Source organism: Filicampus tigris, chromosome 16 (genome assembly GCF_054856515.1).
Source record: "Filicampus tigris isolate MCC_2025a chromosome 16, RoL_Ftig_1.0, whole genome shotgun sequence".
Taxonomy (NCBI): Eukaryota; Metazoa; Chordata; class Actinopteri; order Syngnathiformes; family Syngnathidae; genus Filicampus; species Filicampus tigris.
Genome location: NC_141232.1, coordinates 2,226,263 through 2,246,365, shown reverse-complemented (window position 1 = coordinate 2,246,365; position 20,103 = coordinate 2,226,263). Strand labels below are relative to the sequence as shown.

The window sequence follows — 20,103 nt, the reverse complement described above, 5'->3', positions numbered from 1 at the left end:
TGCACTACAGCACATTGGTCAGAAATGACTTGCGAGTTATTTGTAGTCCACTCCATTAAATATGAAATATTCTCAGGCTAGATGATGTCTCTTGGTGCAAACAGCAGTAATAAAATGACACTTAATTTTCCTTCATAAAAACAACTTTTCCTGAAGTAGTGCTGGGTAGTCTTCATTCTTTAAGAATGGGGGGGGGGGGGGAATCTTGTAAAATTGATACTTTATTCTGGGAAAATGACTTTCAAGTGAAATGACAACTTTCATAAACTTTCCATACGTCGTCCCCGTAAAATCATTGTACTACAGTACATCATATTTCTTTTAATATCATGACTTAAAACAAGGGTAAAAAACCTACACGGAGTTCAAACACCTTTTGTAAGGAAAGCAGTTCAAGCATTTATTCCATTTCCTTGATGTCCATGTATTAGTACACTCATCTAACTAGTGAGACAATTCCGCACACTAGTTGGCAACTGCGCACTACTAGTAAGATTGTGTGATTTCAATAGTACTGGTAGCGCACAATTGTATACTAGTGCACAGTTTTGCCTCACGAGCAACATGTAGTTGTTCTATTTTCCTACTAGTGATAACAAATAGAAGAGAGACAAAGTGTTCGAGTATTCAATAGCCTTGATATCCAGCTCAAGGTCGTGGTACTAGTACATTCTTTGGCCTTACTAGTAAGACTATTAATAGGACAACTTTGGTATACTAGTAAGGCAACTACCGGTAACTAAATAAATACTACTTAGTGGGCATTTTGGTACTATTAGTAGGGTCCAGGAGACTGCTAGTGCGGGACACATGCCTATTAGTTTGGTTTCAATGTTCACTTTGAACATGAAAACAATTTAGGGAAAAAAACCCCACATTTGAGCTAATAGTGATACTAGTGCAGCACTGTAATTAACTAGTGAGGTTTAATTGTGTACTCGTGGGTCCTAGTTGTTAAACTAGTGCGCTGAATTGTCCTACTAGTGATGACAAAGAGCGTACTGGTACATGGACCTTTTAAACTTCATATCAAGACTATATCAATAAATGCCGAAATGGCTTTCCAGAAAGGCATTGGAGCATTTATTCCATATCCTTGAAATGGAGATTAGTGCGAAACTAGTTGGGCCTAGCGCCTACGGGTTAACGTGAGCTGCTCCTGCATTTCCAAATGGCGGCAACAACAACAAAAGAACAAGCATCCTAACTGTGGTTTTGAAAATGTACAGCATTTTTTTTTTTTTTTTTTCTTCCTGGCCCCTCATGTGCATGGTTGCGATGTGGCTATTTCCAAGTCTCACCACCACAAACAGACATTTTGAGTTTAGATAGAGGAACATCAGTCCTGTAAAAGCTCCCATAGAGTTCCATGTAAAAGTTCAGGTAAGATCAGATGGCCGGGGCCGAGCGGTCGTTGGTGACGGTCGGACGTAGTCGCACGGTGGAAAACGGGTTGCCTCCCCTGGAGAACACAAGACGAAAGGATCAGTGTGTGAACTGACCGGTCGACAAATATCATACCCTAGCGTCTGCTTGGACACGAGGACGAGCGCCGGTCAATCGATAGCGTCCTTATTGTGAAACTGAACGGTTCGTGTCAAAAAGAGCCGACTAGTGTTTGACTCAAGCGTCAGCCTTCATCGTCTTCCACCACATCCAATCCCCTTCACAGCTTCACAGACAGTTGGAACTTCAAACTCTAGCAACGATTCACCGTTGCTACACTAAATTCCCCCTTTTGCGATTTTCAAAATTACAGTACCGTATCGAGTAGCAATCCTGTAGTTATGTTCACTGCTAACAAGACACGCTTCTTTAAATTCCGACTGGCTGTGAATACAAGACAATTTTATTTATATAGCGCATTTCACAACAGCTACAGCTGTAACAAAGCACTTGACATACAACAACAAAATAGCAAGATAACAGCATTGTGTAATAATACAACAAGAAAGGTGTCTGAATGTGATCGGAAGACTCCGTTTGTGTTTGTTTGACGGTGGAAGAACGAGGGCTGACTCACGCCAGGTAGGCAGGTGTAGGTCTGGAGGTGCCGTTGGTCTGGTTTGTCTGTGGAGGGAAACAAAAAGACGCTTTTGAGTCACATGACGTGTTACCGAATACTTTTCATGGGACACCCTTAAAAAAAAAAAAACAAACGCACTATGTAAACATATTTCTGTGTGGCGAAAGACAACACGAGGCAACGTGCGGAATCTTGACCGTCTGGAAGTGCAAGTTGGGGCCACAAGTCTTGTGTGTTAAGTTAATGAAGTTGTACACACGCTGTGTAATCTTACAGCCAAGGCACTTTTACAACTCAGTCACAGTTTAAAGGGCTTGTGTAAAAAAAAACCCAATAATAATAATAATAATCTCGCCATTCCCCTATAAAAATATATAAAACATTTGAAATCTGTAATATAACTACTAGCCTCGAATAAAAAATTACTTAAAAATTTACATTTTTGAATAATGTGCCTAATATTAATAATTTATCATTAATTCATCTAAAATATTGAAAACACCCCCAAAAAGTATTTTTCTTTTCAAATTTTCTAAAAACATGTATTTTTGGAGACACTAAAATTACAGCCGTGAGCCATGATTGGTAATATAAATATATATTTTTAAAATATGCACAAAAAAAACCCATCACATCAAATTCAAATAGAATCTATTGTGTGGCGTGAATACAGTGTCAAATCAGGTTTATTCCAGATGTATACACTGTTCAAAAATGTAAATCGTCCCAATGAGGCTGTAATTTGGCACTCTTTATGTTTGTGTGGTATGATCCAGCCTCCTTATTGGGAATCTGCATGAGCTTTGGACACATTCCCTCTTCACTGAAGTCGTTGACGCTACAACCTGCAGCCCCAGCAGTGACCACAAGATGGCAGGTGAGCACAGACAGACTGCTTGCACGGCTTTCTTTGGTCCAACACCATTTCAACGTCCTCATTTGCTTCAAACGTGTTTGAAAATCCATTTGAATTGTATGAAACATTAAGATCATTCCTTCACACCCAACAATGGAAGGTGATCAACTCTGCCCAGGGACACGCTTAATTGACCTTGGAGGTGATTCTTTCTGCTTGGTGCCGATGGTTCTCAATAGCAAACCAGTGAGATTGCATTGTTTTGCTCTTGGTGACCGTGCATTCCAGAGAAACCACGCCCCTTTCCCAGCCCTCCTTTCTCCTTTTCTGCTAAAGTTCGAGAGAGTTTTAATACATTGTGCTCTCCATAGAGTTGCAACAAACCCTCAAGGCGTATTCTCCTGCAGGATATTATATTATTAGGCTATTATTGTCCCCAAAGAAAAAGGCTTCATACTGAGCAGAGATGCTGATTATTTACAGCACGACTGATTGTGAAGGCTCTGGGCAGATTAGATTGAATGGAGGTTGCGTGGCTGTGTAAACTGCGCTGACTGCCACAGTTGGCGTGCATGCATCAAAGCATTGCATTGAAGCCAACGAGTCGCAGGTGTTTTTCTCAGTAACTGGGCAACGGCGGGAATAACGTCGCTGGCTTTGCACAAGACGACAGTAAATGATGACTATGGCTGCCTTTGCATGTTTCTTCAAATGGGTTGATGAGCAGAATTGTTCACCCAACTGAAATAATTCAAACCCGTGCGAGAAAAAGAAACACAATGAGCCAAGTTACCGCAGGTCAACATTCTGGAATGTTCCAAGTTGGGAAATGGGGCCTTGTGAGCGGTTCCAAGTAGAGGTTAACATGAGCACAAAACCTTCAGGCCTCTTCTTGACATTGTAAAATGTTAAGTCAGGAAAAGCCTACTAAAACATCTGAACTTTAGTGGGGGTAATCAGAGGCAATTGGCATGTGCCTGCTGACTCCTACTCAACATGAGTTTGAATAAACTGCTGAACACAGCCCCAGGTCTGAAGGTGTGCAGACTTGTGCAACCACATTATCACAGGTGGTTTTTTTTTTGTTTTTTTACTTCCTCTTGCGAAAAGACTTTTTTAGAGTAGGTCACAATCATGGTGGAAAATCTTGATGCGCTTTTTTTTTTTTAAATCACAAAAACCTGGCATTTGAACAGGGGTGTGTAGACTTTTTAAATTGTGATGCTTTTTTTTTTTTTTTTTAAATCACAAAAGCCTGGCATTTGAACAGGGGTGTGTAGACTTTTTAAATCGTGACAAAGACCCTCTGTAGACACGATGGAGCACGCGGCCAAAATGTCAATCTTCAGATATATTGTACAACAATCGGGAGTGGCGTCCATTGGTATTGTTGCAAGGGAGTTCCCTGCGTATAAAATGTCCTGACTTCCTGGTTCACAACTACTGCGGTTCCTCAAATAGTATTTTGACAGCGAGTATGCAATTAGTCACTTGCCCTGCCTTGCATCCGGATTTTGGCCTGTTTTACTGCCACTTCTCCATGCGGCTGTACTGAAGAGGGCAAAGCAGCATTAGAGTCTGCGTGAAATGTGAAGGAGGAAGCTTTGTGTTGAGAAGAGACGAGCGTATTGTGAGCGAGTGACTGACCGCGTGATGATCCGATGATGATGAAGAGGAGACGGCGGAAGGCGTGGGCGAGTGCTGCCGGTGATTGTTCCTGGCGACGAAGGTGCTGCTGCTGCTGCTGCTGGCGGCCGACGGGTGGTGGGTCTTGACGGCGACGCGCCCCGGGCTGTTGACGTAGTCCTCCGGGGGGAGGATCATGGTGGCCTCGTCCGTTTCCGTGTCCTGGTGGTGCAGGTTGACCACGCTGCGGCTGCGGTACGGCGCCACCGCCACACTGCGTCACGTGCACAACAGATTTGCATTTAAAAAAAGACCGATTTGAAATGCACATGTAGTCATTATACGCAAAAAAAATAAATAAAAAAAAGACCGATTTGAAATGCACATGTAGTCATTATGTGCAACAAAAATAAAATTAAAAAAGACCGATTTGAAATGCACATGTAGTCATTATGCGCAAAAAAATAAATAAAAAAGACCGATTTGAAATGCACATGTAGTCATTATGCGCGCAAAAAAAAAAAAATCGACATCTACATGCAGTTAAAGCGCAAGTCAACCCAAAGTTTTTGTTTTTCAAGAATATGTTCCCAGCAGGCCCACTAGTTGAAACACGGCATTCTGATTCATTTTGCCTCTGTGGAATATAAATTAAGCAGCAAAATGCATTCGTTTTTAGCCATCTCCGGGGGCGGCCATTTTGTCACTTCTGTCGACTGAAAATGACATCACAACTGCTCACAACAACCAATCGCGGCTGACCTGTTTTCTGAATCTGAGCCGTGATTGGTCGTTGTGAGCAGTTGTGATGTCATTTTCAGTCGACAGAAGTGACAAAATGGCCGCCACCACAGATGGCTGAAAATGAGTGGATTAACACTTATTCCACAAAGGCAATGTTGATCTTAATATTTTTTTTGGACAATGCCTGTTGACATTTTGGCATTACATGACCTATTTTAAGAAGCCACGCAGAGGAACAACATTTGTCAGTCGGGTTTGCCGTTGAAAAGGCTTGGGAAATCCTTCATCCAAAGCACAATAAATCAAACACAAAGGTTTACGTGCGGGAGGGGGCGCCAAGGTGGAATGTGACTCGGGACAATAAGAATCAAAGGTTGAATAAGGGGAGAACCCCGCAAGGGTTCGATAGCTTATCGCTCAAATGGGGAAACGAAAGGAAGTCGGGGCTAACGCTACAGCTGCTTGCAATGTGAAACCTGTGCGTGCGTGCGTGCGCGCGCGTATCAGTCGGAGTCTCCTTACCTGTTGTTGTTCACGAGCGACTCAGAGAATGCGCGGCAGTATGACGAAGGGAACCAGCCCCTCCTAAGCAAGGAAAAGAGACATGAACAGATTATTTGGGGAGGTCAAATTGTGTCATATTGTTTTATTATTTACTGTTCAGCCATTTGATTTGTCATTACGTGGCTACCGCACCCCTCCCTCAATCCCTCCCTCCCTCCGCGTGTGTCAATATTTGCACATTAGACGAAAATACATGTTAATGCTAGCCTCTGTTGACTCATTGGGGAGTGTTTTTTTTTTTTTTTGTTTGTTTTTTTCCCACGTTTATCATCGTCCATCACGATTGGGACCCGAGCGGCTGTCCATCCATAAAACCTGCGTGGCCAGGCGGCCATCGTTTAGTAAATATTAAAAGGAAGTCTGGCATGAAATGCTCAGTGTGTTGGAAATGCAGCCGTACTGTAAGGAAGAGTGTTGCAGTTGTGTTTGCGTGGGTGTAGCCTGGGTGAGTTGCCCAGTTACGTTATCAGAGCTGAATACAAAGAAGAAAGGGACCATCATGTCTCAAAGGCAAACTCAGGTCATCAGAAGGTGAACGCTGATAAGCACCATGGCACCTCCATTAAAAAAAAATACATATATATATATATATATATATATATATTTTTTTTTTAGAAGAGAACATGCTTTGAATTTTTGGGTTATGATCCAACTTGATCATTTTTTTCAAACAGATCAGGATAGTGAGCAGTTGTTCAACAAAGAGGCTTCAAGCAGTTTATTGCCACTTGCAGCTCAAATTTCGTGTCAAAATGAACGTCAAATAAGGACACTGACACACATAACTTTGTCGGATGAAAGTCAGTTTAGCTTCATGCTAACAAGCGAGGCAAAACGCCACAGACAGGCTAACAAATAGCACCTGTGTCGCGGTGTGATAAACCTTAACGGACTCACTTTCCGTTCTTCTCCATTTCGCCATACATCCAGCCGTCCTTCTCTTCGGGGATGAGCAGGATGACGACGTCGCCCTCGTCAAAGCTGAGCAGGGTGTTGTTGTTGCCGGCCGTGTGGGGGAAGATGGTGCGAACCCGCGGCCTTTTCACCCCCGCGTTGTTGAGGCCGGTGGCCACAGACACGGACCTGGCCAGATTGTTGTCGCCGTTGCTGTCGAGGTCTGGCGGCAGCAAACGATTTGAAGGGTGTCAACGCGACGCGGTTGAGAAACGCAGCGCTCCGGCACCTTGTTTGCGCTACTACCTGTGTTGTTGTGGTGGCCAGTCGTGGCGACGCTGGCGCTTTGTTTGTTGTCTGGAGTGAACATGTTCACGAGCGGGCTGACATGAGCCTTCTGAGACGGAGCAGGTGGAGCGGAGATGTTCTGTCACACACGCAACGAGGCTAATGTTAGCGCTCCGATGAGCTGCTACATTTGTGGACGGCAAAAAAAAAAAAAAAAGAGTACTAGTGACGGGCTCGCTGGTCACCGAAGAGATTGTACTATATGTTTTTCATTGTTATATGTTCATTCAGTGACATCGCAATGACATCATTGTTGAGATGTTTGGTTGTGCAAGTGACCTTAGAACCGCGGTTTTAAGGATTAAATGTATTTTTTTTTTTTAAAGGATATAAGGATAATTTAGGCCTTCAACTTTCATTGAAATCGTTTTGTCCTGCCACAGGGCACACATCAAAGATGTTCATTTTTTTTTTTTTTTTTTTGGGGGGGGGGGGCCAACATACCAAACTGTGTCGCGAGGGTGTGGGAGAGGGCAGCGGCGTTATGGAGATGGGCGTGCGCAGCCCCTCGATCATGCTCATGACGCTTTCGGGCATGTCTGTGGCGTCGTTGCACTGGTCCTGCCAGCTGTTCAGCTTAGCCATCAGGATGTCTCTTGCCTGACCAGGCAAAAAAAAAAAAACACAAAAAGAAAACATATAGAACTGTCATTTCATTAGTATGGTGACTGATCACTATGCGTCTTGAGCGCACTATGGTATTTTACATCAAGGTCCTGCCATACATTTGGTACCTGGGCCTTCGGTTCAGATGAATTTAATCAACTTGATTTTCGATCAATCGGGGCGACTCGATTTTAAATGGATTTTCGATTAATCGTTACATCCCTAGTCATTTAGCATTCACGAAGACGAGCTTGGACCGTGACAAGCCCAGTCAAGCGATAGCAGACCGACTGCAGAAAAAACAAACAACAACAAAAAAGTTGTCAGGTGTGTTGTGTAACCTTGTCATGAAACGATGCGATCTGATAGGAAAACATGCAGTGTTTGTCCACCAGGAAACAGAAGCGTCGCTTCTCCTCCAGCAGAGCCTCTTTGCAGCCGTCCGCAATAAACAGCTGCATGTCCATTTGGCGATTCGTCAGCGTCTCCACGCACTGAGGACAGACAAACGGCAGGCACGCGCTGACAGGAGTGTCTTCACAATCAACACAGCTGCTGTCATCCACCAACTTAATGGCGGCGTTATCTTGCTGCCCACATGGTTGACATGTTGCCATATAGCCGCCCGCTGTCAGCGCTCAAGCTAACCTCTCAAGATCAAGTGATTGGAAATGAGCGAGCTTTCTTTTTCAACTTTCTAATCACAGCCGGGCAGTGGATGCCTTAGAAACGACTGCGGTTTTGGACAAAAGGACGGACAAAGGTGGCAGGACACATACTGTGTGTTATCTACAAAAGCAGGCGACACTGCTTGTCTGTGTGTTTGTATAGCATCACGCGCGTTGTAGCCGCAGTAACAGCAGGTTTGTTTCAACCGGTCGTGAATTTTTTCAAACCTGAACCTATTAGCTCTATTTTTAGCCTCATCAGCTTTTATATGGTGGATGTCGATGACACTATCAGGTATATTTGGGTTTTCAAAAAAAAAAGAGAGCAAGTCTCCACTTATCGTGCCCTGGAAAATACCTGACCGTGTGCGATTGAAGGCATTCCTCGCACGCACGAGAAAACGTACGGGTACGTATGAGAATTTTCTCATGCGGCTGTACACAAGAAAACTTCCTGGCGCTCTCCTGGTGTATTATTATTTTATTCAATGAATCAATGTCAAACGGCAGAAGAGGTGTCGGCTCAAATAACGTTGCCGGTTTGCAGTACCTTCACTAATCTCATCAGTTGGAGGAACCCTGCCTTGTTTAGGTTTTTTTTTTTTGTTTTTTTGTTTTTTTTGCCGAAAAAGACAATTTCAAATGAACTGTATAATGACACAGGCAGAGATAACATAACAAATTAACTACGGAAGGTGGGTGGCAGATTTCCCATTAACAAGTTGGAAGAGAGAGAAAAAAAAAAAAGGGAGGCGTGTGAATTTTTGAAATTCTCTCCGTCATACATAAACAACACAAAGCTTTTCACTTTTCACCCGTGGGCACTACAACAAGCCTGTTGCCATGGGCGACCTGCCTTTTATGTAAGGCGAGAGCTATCTATTCAGACACAAGTAATATGCATGATCCATATTGTTCTCTCGACTCCGCGATCAACGACCGTCCCGTCTGCGCTCGTACGTCTTCATTGTGTTTGCGTCAGCGAGGTTGTTCAACCCGCCGCTAGCGCCGACTGTATTGACAGAATACACAAAACCCTCAAAGATTCACAAAGACACACGTCGCCCGGCCAGCCCCGCTCGATCGATGCAACGAAGCTTACATAAGCGCTGGACTTTTCAAAATATATGGAGCAGGTCGCTTTGGCTGCAACTGTATTTCGCTCTTATTTTGAAAGCCAAATCGCACAACCACTGCTGGCAGCGCAAGTAGCTGACTTGACGATCATTATGTCTAACCGTCACTAATAAACATCACCACAACACGTTGCGGCGTACCAAGTAGGGGTGTAACGATTCACTCAAGCTTCGATTCGATTTTCAATTTTCAGTTCCCGATTTTCGATTCGATTTTTTTGAAAAAATTGCTACCGTGCTTGCCTCTGTGCACCCGTGTGGTTCTGCAGCCATCCAAAAACGCAATACGACTCGATTGTCCATTCATCGTATCGATTAATCGGGGCGAATCGATTTTCGATGAATCGTTACATCCCCAACTTCAACAAATGTCTTTCGGGCCTTTTTTTTTTTTTCAGGCTGTCTGTGTTTTGCTGAGTTATGTTTGTTCTTGATGCGTCGTTCCATGTTTGTCAGTGTGTAGGCAAGATGCCAGACGACTTGCAGTCCGTCCCTTTTGTCCCCAAACACTGCTACACCTGTGGCTCAGGTGGCTTCAAGCGTAATGAGATCTTGGCAAATATGAACAGTCCTGCGTGTGCGTGCGTGCGTGCGTGTCAGTCAGTGAAGGGACATTCACAAATGTGTCAGGTGTCTCCAGGCGTGTCCGCATCCGTCTCACCTCGCTCTCTTTGTTCTCATATTTGTTGGCGTTCTTGCCTTGGCTCTTCCTCCTGAGCTTCTTCAGGTCTGCTTGGGATTTCTCCAGCGAGTCTTGCTTCATCTTGTGCTCCATCTGGTACCTTTTGTACGTGGCCTGGAAAGATCCACAGCCGCACAATCTCCTTATAGGGCCGCAAACAAGCACAAGCTTGCCAGCTCATGGCTGTTTTTTTTTTTTTTTTGTGCAATTTCTCAGCAGTGTTATTTGCGCAGACTGATGAGAATTATTATGCACCGCGTTACTTTTGGGCGTTTGAACGCCGCTACTTTAAAGCAATCAGCGGCAAAGAATGCTAGCCATGTACGGTGTACCGCAACATAAACTGATGAATTTCTTTCATGTTGAAGCAATGACAGCATGCATTAACGAGCACAATTACAAGACAAAAGTAATTACCGGTACATAATGACTCAAAATATCTCCTGCGGGCGCCAAAAAGTCAAAAGCCAGTCACTGTGTCAGGGTTGGACAGTCAATCAAAATACAAAGCCGGTTGCTAGTTTTGCTGGCGCCATCTTCTCTCCTCGCCATCACTTTAACGTAACTTAAGTTTGCGAAGCAAATGTTGCACCTGCCAACACCCCAACACTTTTTGTTTGCGTGTGATTTATTGCATCTGAACACAAAGGCGCTACTCACAGTCATGTATTTCACATCCATGTCCGTCTTTCGCTCCAGCTCGGTGATGATCTCCCTGTGGAACGTCTTCAACTTCTCAGGTGAGGAGAGAAGACCACACATGTAGCCAGTTAGAAACTTGACGGGAAGCTGCAGCATTGCTCGTTGGCCAAGATGGGCGGGGGGGGGGGGGGGGACGTGTTAAATAAGAGAAATCCATTTCAATTCTATTGGCACATATGTGCGGGGGTGCGCGCTGGGTTCAAGGTTGCCCTTATGAATGAGTCAGAAACAAAGCGTGGGAATGCCCACAGACTGGTCCCGCGCTTCCTCTTCAGATGCGACCGCGGCTCATGCGTGCGAGGGCGGCCGAGCCTGCGCCGTCCACGTGGCGCACTCGAGTCCAAGCGCAAAACGGCGCCTTCTATTAAGCGCGCGCCGATGACCACGACAAGCTGTTGTCCCCCCCCGTCAATTCCTATGACGCAAACCGATGCTGCGACTCGGGAGTCCATTAGCACGTTAGCCCACCCGCTCGTGGCTCTGAGCAACGGCGTCTCAGAGGAGCTACTCGCGACGTTCGGCCCGTGGTTCCAATTTAATGAGCGTGAACCGAGTGAGGCCCGCATGAGGGGGGGGGGGAAAAAACAAAAGACCCGCGTTGCATTCAGGTTCTGCTCAAGGCCGTCGTCCTTCTGCCGTCGGTTCACATCTTGTCCCCACTCGTGCTTTCAACGCACGTTGTTCACCGTACCGCACTGTGCTGCGGGTTGGACTGCCTCCGCGTTTCAACGGCCGACAGCCGGCATCGTTTTCGACAAGTTGCGGCCCGCGCAGGTTAGCGGGACTTTTACACACATTTGCTTCAAGCGGAGGTCAACCCTACGCTATTTTTTTTTCAAGAATATGTTCCCAGCAGGCCCACTAATTTTGCCTTTGTGGAATATAAATGAAGCAGCAAAATGCACTGTTTTTTAGCCGTCTCCGGGGGCGGCCATTTTGTCACTTCTGTCGACTGAAAATGACATCGCAACTGCTCACGGCTGACCTGTTTTCTGAATCTGAGCCGCCATTGGTCGTTGTGAGCAGTTGTGATGCCATTTTCAGTCGACACAAGACAAAATGGCCGCCCCCACAGATGGCCGGATTAACACTTATTCCACAAACTCAATATTGATCAGAATGCCGTTTCAACTAGTGGGCTCGCATAGAACATATTCTTACAAGAAGAAAACGTTTGCGTTGCCTTCCTCTTTAAGAGTGACTCTTGGATTGTAAAGCTTTGCTTTCCCCTCCCCGCCCGTCTGGTCAACTTCTGCCCTGCAGCTGGTTGGACAGAGCCCCGACGGGTGGAGGAAGAGCGCCGCGGCCCAGCCGGGATGCCAGATGCAAAACAGACAATCATTAAGTCCGACTTGAAGCGTCAGGAAAACACAGCTCGTACTCACGTTGTCCTCCCACTCGAAAAAAACCTTCCTGTGGACTTCCGAGATTCCCATTAGCACCAGTCCTGCCCGGGAAAGAACAAAACAGCGAGAAAGTTGTGCCATGAATGGAATGCGGTGCTTGAAGAATTGCAGATGAGCAGCAAACGCATTCCTCGCTCGCGCTAAATGATTCTTTGTCCGCGTTTGACGCTCAAGCGCAGGGCCCTCAAACGTCACCGGCTTCGGATTGTATTACAAAGGAAGAAAAGGGAAATAAATGCGCGCTCCCCAACCGGAAAAACTGGACCACCGACGGTTTGGCTAATGAAAAAGCGCTCAAGTGGCAGGCGGCCACATGTTGCCACTCGATGTCTCGCCCTCGCCAAAATAATCAATTCGGGATTAGGACGTGTGCGGGCTGAAAGCAATATTTAAAAAAAAAAAATGCTCCTGTTTCTGAAGTGCGGTGGGCAGAATTGAACGTGGAAAGGTCCGTAGTTCGGATTGAAGCAGACAAGCAAACCTTTTGAAACAATCAGAAATGTGGACATTGAATCAATACAATGCTGGCGTCAGGAAATGACAATTAAAAGAGTCAATATGCGGCTTGCCAAGTAAGCGGGCGGCGGCGGCACGCCAGCTGACTTGAGGCCGTTTTCAAACCGAGTCTGTGGTCTGTTTGTGTATTTACACCGTTCCTTGACAGACAACACTTTAGAACACTTCACAGATGACCGTGGCTTAGTCATGGACAGTGAGCGTGCACGTGCGCGCGTGTGTCAGTTGAAACGCGTCAGCTCTGTGCTTGTTAGCGGTGCTCAACACCATTTTGCTTCCATTCGCAGGAGAGCTTGATGATGCCTTCAAGTTATAGCTTTTTTTTTTTTTTTTTTTTTCAATTGTATTTCAAATGTTCATTTGCGGAGATGAAATGTCAAACTTGTCAGCATAGTGCACGTGTGCTGAAGAGTAAAGTTAAAAGCACAGAAGTGCCCCCCCCCCCCCAAAAAAAAAGAATTGTGGCTAGAATGAAGAATGGCTGAACTGAGCAACGTGTGACTGCTGAGATGATTTGGAGGAGGTTTTTTTTTCTTTCCTTTTCCCGCTATTGTCACAGCAAAGGACCGAAAGTGATATGATAAACACGAGTTTCTGATCCAGGGAGCAAAGTTGCCCTAATCTTGAGGTCCTTTATTGTTGATTGTGAGCTCGTTTAGTAGGCCTGCAACACAGGCGGCCTTTTATTGTATTATTAACTCATCCCGACAATGTAGTCCTTATTTGTACAAACACATTTTTTTTTTTAGAAGAAGAAACCCATTTAGAACAAACAGGAAAGGCCCACAAATGAATTCATCTGAAAGATTGTTTACATTCCTCGTGGGTGCTGCTGTTTGGATGAGCAACAGAGTTGAAATGAGCTCGGCAAATGAACGCTTGAATGCAATGGCGGCGACGACTAGAGGTAATTAGCCATCATTATCCCATCGTGACTGAAATGCGGAGCAGAGGAAATAAAAATGATGTTGGGCTATTTGTAGACAACATCCTTGTTGTTAACAAAACCCGACAACGACCGCATGAGACAATTTTCATAGTCAGATAGTGACTCAGGAGCACCTGACGACGATTCACACCACAGACACCGTCAATCAAGTCTCAGCCAAATGTGAATGTGTCGCGCTACGATTGGACCAAGAGCGACTTCATCGTCACGTCACACATACCAAGTCTGCTTTTTTTCCAGCCATTCGATTGTTTGTTGTTGTTGGCCTTTGGAGAATGTCGCCAGGCAGCAGGCTAACGTTCAGCAAAAAAAAAGTCTGAGAGCTGCGTGCGGCACGATGGTGAGAGGACACCAGAGGCGATGGGCCGCACGGCGCTAACAAATCAAACCCGGGGTAAAGTGCACGAGGACAAAACAGTTGATTACAATATCGGTACAGTTTCTTGACGCTCATGTGCAACTGCTGGCTCATCATTTTAATTCATCTCAACAAGCACAAATGTGCCGTAGTCTCACAGAAGACGTGGACAAAGAGCCAAACACATTCCGAATACAGCAAAAAAAAAAAAAAAAGGAAACTAAACTCCCACGTTTAGGCTGATTTTAAAACAGCATTTTGCTGTGAACATGCAAAGCAGCCCACAGTGCTTGCACAGTTTTGTTTTTGTGGGCAAAATAATGGTGGCAAGAGCGAGCGAGAGAGCGAGAGAGCGAGAGCCACGTGACGCGGCATGCAAACAGGCTGCCATTATGTCAAGAAAGCCGCGTCAACACACGAGCACATTAAAGGACATTGTTGGTCCGTCAAAGATGAGATGAGGTCGCCTCAATGCTGGCTTCAGGGTTGTTTTTTTTTAATAGGGTGGCAACTAGTCGTATAAAAGTTGAGAGGGCCAACTGCTGTCTGTCATACGTGAAGTCACAAGTCAGTTTGTGAGACTTGAACATCAACAGTCGATGATGAACTTGACACGCGTGCAGTATTTTGGCTTTCTCACACAGAAGGACTGAGCTCAATTTACTTCATTTTTTTTTTTTAATTTCTCAAAGGAGAGGACAACCAGTATCCTGGAATGCATCGCGTTCAACCTCAGCGCTTCGGCTGTATCTTATTTTGACTTTTGCCCTTCAGCCAGCCTTGGTTCAACCTCAAAGATACGATCACTGATCATGGATTCTCGCTCAGGGTCTGGCTGGGGCAGGGAAGCCAGTCAGGAGTGTCTGAAGGAAAAAAACTGGTGACATTTGAACCGGACGGCAACAAGGAAGAGCTTGGCAGGCCCAAGGAATTAAAGGGAAGACGGCAACAGGACGAGGTGCAGCGGTCGGTCCTGCGATATCTCTCAAGGGTATCCCGTTTCTGGTCGGCTACGCGTCACCGAAGCTCAGGTTTCTGACCGGGCTGCCTGACTGCATCCTTGAGCAGGCTCGGAGGCCAACAGGACTTTCTATTCTTTTCAGCACAGCTCCATGAATCGTTCTTTGCTGCAGTCCAGATGTCCTGACTGCATTCACGTCCGGTGGTTAATGGCAGGAATGTGTTGCACGAGACAATCGCAGACACGCTGCGATTTGTGTTGGCTCACAGCAACATAATGAGTCACCGAGAGCTTCTCTTTTTCCTTGCCTATCATTCTGGGATTAGTGAAGTCCATCCATTAGGGATGTAACGATTCATCGAAAATCAATTTAAAATCGATTCCCCCCTGGATTAAATCGAAAATCGCGTTGATTAGAGTCGTCCAGAGAAGGATGTCTTGAAAGGTTTTTTTTTTTTCCATTCCAGATGCACAGCACATTTTGAATGTGTAGATCAAATCATCGTCATTGCGCACGGGGACTAGCATGCTAGCAATTTTTAAAAAATCGAATCGAAAATCGGGAACTGAAAATCGAATCGGGGCTTGAGTGAATCGTTACATCCCTCCTATGGATAGGTTAGCGGTCAGCCAGGAAATCATGTCAACTGTCTGCATTTGGCTGTGATTACACCCGGCAGTTTACTTGCATCCCGCCCCTCATTTCCTCAGCACTTCCTATCAAAGGAGTCCAACAAGTGTTCTCCGTTGACAAACAATCGCTCTCTTTGCTGCCCTTTTGCCTCACGGCCTCTTCGGACATGTTACAAACGCACCAACTGCCACACGACTTGGGAGTGCAACAGCGGTTTGCTGCAAAGTTTTAACTGATAAAACAAATAGCTTTACGGTAAGGACAACAAATAGATTGTGTTCAACGTTGGAACTTCCCCTGTCTAGTTATCAAACAGCGCTTCCGTCATAATGCATCCCTAATCAACGAGACTGCAGGCTGACTGCTCCCGTTTCTATTCCTCAAGCTGAAAGAAAAATGTTGCAAACTATATCAAAGAGTGTGGTAAATGATTCACTGCTTGGCCGGCGGCTCCCCGTAGGTGTGCCAGGAGGCCGACATCACCCGCCAGCTCCCATTGTGCTGCTCAATTTAATTAGCAGCTTTTTTTCCTCTACCCGCAGGGGAGCTGGGAAACATACAGTGGCTAAATCAAAAAGTGTTCCATAGGTGATGCGCATATTTTTCCACCTGGAGAGTTGTCCTGGCAAAAAAAGGGTGCGCCATTACACAAGCAGCACGCTCGCCCTAATCCATGTCGAGCGAGCGATATCTTGATGTACGGGGGCCAAAAAAACGTATACGGTACAAGCTGTTCCTTGGTTATTTTTTATTTTTTTGCTTTGTGCTGCGAGTCAAAATTTCAAGTGAGGAGCTTCAAATGCGTGGCTGCTTCATTGAAGTGGGGGGGGGGGGGAGGGGGGCAATTCATTTCCTGTTTGTTTATGCACGGTATGAGCAGCAACATTGTAACACGCGTTAGCTACGGATTGAAGTGGAACGCCATTGAAAATCGGTCAGCCTTGGCGGAGGTCGGCCCGCTACTGAGCACCGTGCAAGCTTTTATCGGAAGGGCTGCAGGGCATACTTGAAGGCACTTGACAAGAAATGTCAAGATGCCCAAACATGCTCAACTCCGGTGAGGCTGAGAAGATACTTCCCGGGAAGGTGACGATCCCCATGGAAAGACGTTTTGGGATTTTTGACATCCCGTCTGTAGTTTCGATCGAATGTCAAACGTCTCGATCAAAATGATCTGCTCCGACTTGGGGGGGGGGCCGCCGCACACTCAGCGACGCTTTCGACTCATTTTGGTTGCCGATTTGCGACGTCCCCGCATGGTGCAACCGCCATTCCAACGGCTGACGTCGAATGCTTCCGACACACGAATGAGACAAACGGCCAGCAAAGGCAAGTCAAAGTACATCAACGTTAAACGTACCTAAGTCTCTGGATACGGGAGACACCACTGCGCTCTCTCCAATTTTAGCCATGGCATCAAAATACAATCTTCCCGCCAAGGTCATTGCTGGGGAAACATACATGGAATTATTATCAAGAAGTTGGCTAAAAACCGGTGGAAAACACATCAGGTCTTAACACTACTCTTGGGTGTAGGCGTACATGTCTGCGTCAAGAGGCTTACCCGCGACAGATTTCTCGTAGTTCTTCCCCAGGTTGACCAGGTTTCTCAGACCTGGGTTGAACTGGTCCATCACATTCTGAGCGGCCAAGCGTGGAAAAAGAAAAGACTTTAATTACACGACTCGGTGTTGGCTGACCGATATTCCAGACGAAAAAGTTCTGCCCTTGCTTGGTTTTGAAGCGAAAGGAGAATCATCCTACTGCGTGATTTGATTCAGACCATTCGGGGTTGATTTTAAAATAACAGCGATTGATGAAGGTACCACATGACCCGCCTCACATTCTGCAGCATTGGAGGACGGTGAATAGTTGGCGGTTTCCCGCAGTTGGCGCATCAGTCAGCCTTGCATCTCAGAAACGTCAGTTCCGCTCGGAGTGAATCGCTCCGGATGCTTGGCTTACTGTCACTTCAGTACGAGAACGTTACGGTTCGGCTTGCGCGTGTGAATACGAAGAGCCGTTGGCATTTCTTGCCACGCCGGTCGGCTTTCCTGCGCGTTGCTTTTGTGTGAGCCAGCGATTCATGTTCAGTTGTTTAAAAAAAAAAAAAAACAACCTTTCAGGGATTAGGGGGCGGCCATCGTTAGCAATCACTCAACCAAGCCATTACGAAGAAGTGACTCAATGGTGTGCGATTGATCAATTGTGTCTTGAAGCTGCGCCACAAGCAGCAACGGCGCTGTTGATTTAGTCTCGAGGTTGAGCTACACCCTCAATGACCTTGGCTAGCTATGGGACAGATCCAAATAGCCACAGCAATAATAGCATCCCCTTAAAAAAAAAAAAGAGTCAATGAAGAAAATGTCTTCAATTGCCCACGCCCACCTATTCCTTCTTTTACCACCAATGTGGTTTCAAGAATTGTGGTCTCAGTCCAGTTGGCCTCCATTGCTTATCTCTATAATAATGTCAATTAGTGATCTTTTCCTCGCGTGTGACATATGTGAAATACCCATGTCTGGCTCACTCACACCCAAATGCAGAATGCAGGAAACGATGAAAAGACAAGTAGTGAGCAAAACTTTTCCACTGCCTTAAGAAACTCGGGATGACCTTTTGTCAATGAATGACACGTAAAGTGGGACCACCGCTTCTGATGGCGTTCTTTCAACACACTTGTGAAGTGACACTCACGGTGGAAATCATTAGGTGGTCTTGCTATATAACCTTCCCGAACGAGTCAGATAAATAATTAAACCCGCAGTCATTTCTGTGTTCCCACCAAGATGCTGTGGCCGGAAGTGAGAAAACCATTGGAATTAGTTTCGCTGTTTATTTCCCACAACAGACATGTTGTTGAATGAAGGTGGCAAAAGTACTGACAAGGGCATGCACTTTGAACTTCAGTAAAAGTATGGAATCTATGGATACTTCTCTGGTCCTGCTTATGCTTAAAACCCTGAAACCATTTTGACTATTATTATTATTTTGTGAAACCTAGTGCACTTTTTTGATGGGCTTTACATGATGCCATCTGGGGTGATTGAAAAAGTAACAAGCCTGTTCTGACAAAGAAAAGTTGTTGAAATAACAGACATCAGCTTTTAAACGTAGGGATTACAAGCAAAACGTTGTCAGAAAGAAAACACTCAGGTGCAGATACCTGAAAAATCCAAATTCAATACAGAAACTGTTTTTGGTTAATTCGAACCTCTGAGCAGCCCTCATCTAGATGACCCCAGTACCACCGTATCAGCATAACAATGAGCCCAATAGCATAAATGTACTGAGATACTTTATTTATCCCATGACTGAAATTAGGTTGTCATAGCAGCACCAATAAAGGAGCAATAATCAAAGACAAAATAGTTTAAAAAAAAAAAACAAAAGTTTTTTTTTTTTGGTCTATGAAGATGGTCAGTCATCATTTTTCGAACACAAACAGACCCTTTATGTCAAAGGTTAAAAAAAAGCTCGTTTGTTTTAACTTGTTTTCCCAAAAATGACTTGGACAACTGCGCTATATTAGGCTACGGGTAATTAAAAGCAAGTGACGCAATAGTCAAACAGTGTACGAGACACGAGTGGGTGCCCGCCAGTGCGCTTTCTTTCCTTGCTTATGTGGGCACACCTGTTGTATTCCCACAGTACCCACCTTGTATGTACTTTCAGTCAGCTTGTTCACCTCCTCCGCGCTCCTCGACATGTTTAATCCGTTTCGATAAGGATGGAGAAAAAGAAAAAAGAAAAAAAACACTCACACCAACGCGACGGTTGAAGATGTCCACCCTCAGTCGACAACAAAAAGGAGAGGAGGGGGGGGCGAAAAAGTGGGCAACAAACCTACGGTCGCACTGAAGTCCTCATTGCCAACAAGAGAAGCGAAACGCGCTCATACAAAGCAAACATGAGGAAAATTGTTTTTTTTAAAGACTTCCAGAGGATGGAGGTCCTGCTGTGTTGCGATGCCACGCAGGGAAATAAAACTGCTGTTAAACTTGTTGCGGGTTGGCGAGTTCTCGAGTTCACGCGCAGGGAGGTGGGAGCTTCTTTCAAGTAAAGTTTGTCAAGGAAGTGTATCCCTTTCCGGTTATTAACTTCAAAATAAAATACATCTACTTTCGAAAATTTCAAATAATTCATTTTCACTTTTTTTCGCTTTTGCTCAAGTACATTTCAGAGTGGTTTTTTTTTTGCACTTAAAGTTAAATAAGTACTTCTATTTTTAAGTATATCCGTCCACAAATATCTGTACTTGCATTTAAGTACCGAGTGTGAGTACTTTTGTTTATCAAGTAATTGTGTGGTATTTTTCCTAAAATTTTGATAAAATTGCATCGGAAAGGTGAAGGCACAGCTTCCGTTTTGTTTAGCGGTTGTTTCTGTAACTTGACACGAACTACAAAGCAGGTGTTCATTTGTAT

General features: G+C 45.1%; 2 protein-coding genes across 3 annotated transcripts in view; one reads left to right on the top strand and one right to left on the bottom strand.

The window, feature by feature from the left end:
- The window catches only part of fam20ca (FAM20C golgi associated secretory pathway kinase a), a 150,480-nt gene that overhangs the window by 1,031 nt on the left and 129,346 nt on the right, over nt 1-20,103 (top strand). Inside the window, exon 2 of the mRNA XM_086056650.1 lies at nt 2,803-2,903. Coding sequence (XP_085912776.1) covers nt 2,897-2,903 — 7 coding nt within the window. The 5' untranslated portion in view covers nt 2,803-2,896. The remainder of the gene's footprint in view (nt 1-2,802; nt 2,904-20,103) is intronic.
- Nucleotides 204-19,719, bottom strand: baiap2l1b (BAR/IMD domain containing adaptor protein 2 like 1b). Of its 2 annotated transcripts, none has more exons than XM_086056651.1 (14): nt 19,335-19,719; nt 17,241-17,316; nt 17,037-17,123; nt 12,238-12,299; nt 10,811-10,882; nt 10,130-10,264; nt 8,006-8,158; nt 7,503-7,658; nt 7,017-7,137; nt 6,714-6,933; nt 5,775-5,837; nt 4,530-4,782; nt 2,024-2,070; nt 204-1,462 (listed from the first exon to the last, which is right to left on the bottom strand). In XM_086056651.1, exons 1-14 carry the CDS (start codon nt 19,383-19,385, stop codon nt 1,390-1,392), a joined length of 1,569 nt encoding a protein of 522 aa, XP_085912777.1. In that variant the 5' UTR covers nt 19,386-19,719; the 3' UTR covers nt 204-1,389. The 2 variants fall into 2 exon arrangements, with proteins under 2 accessions (XP_085912777.1, XP_085912779.1); XM_086056653.1 differs by having other exon boundaries at nt 19,441-19,719.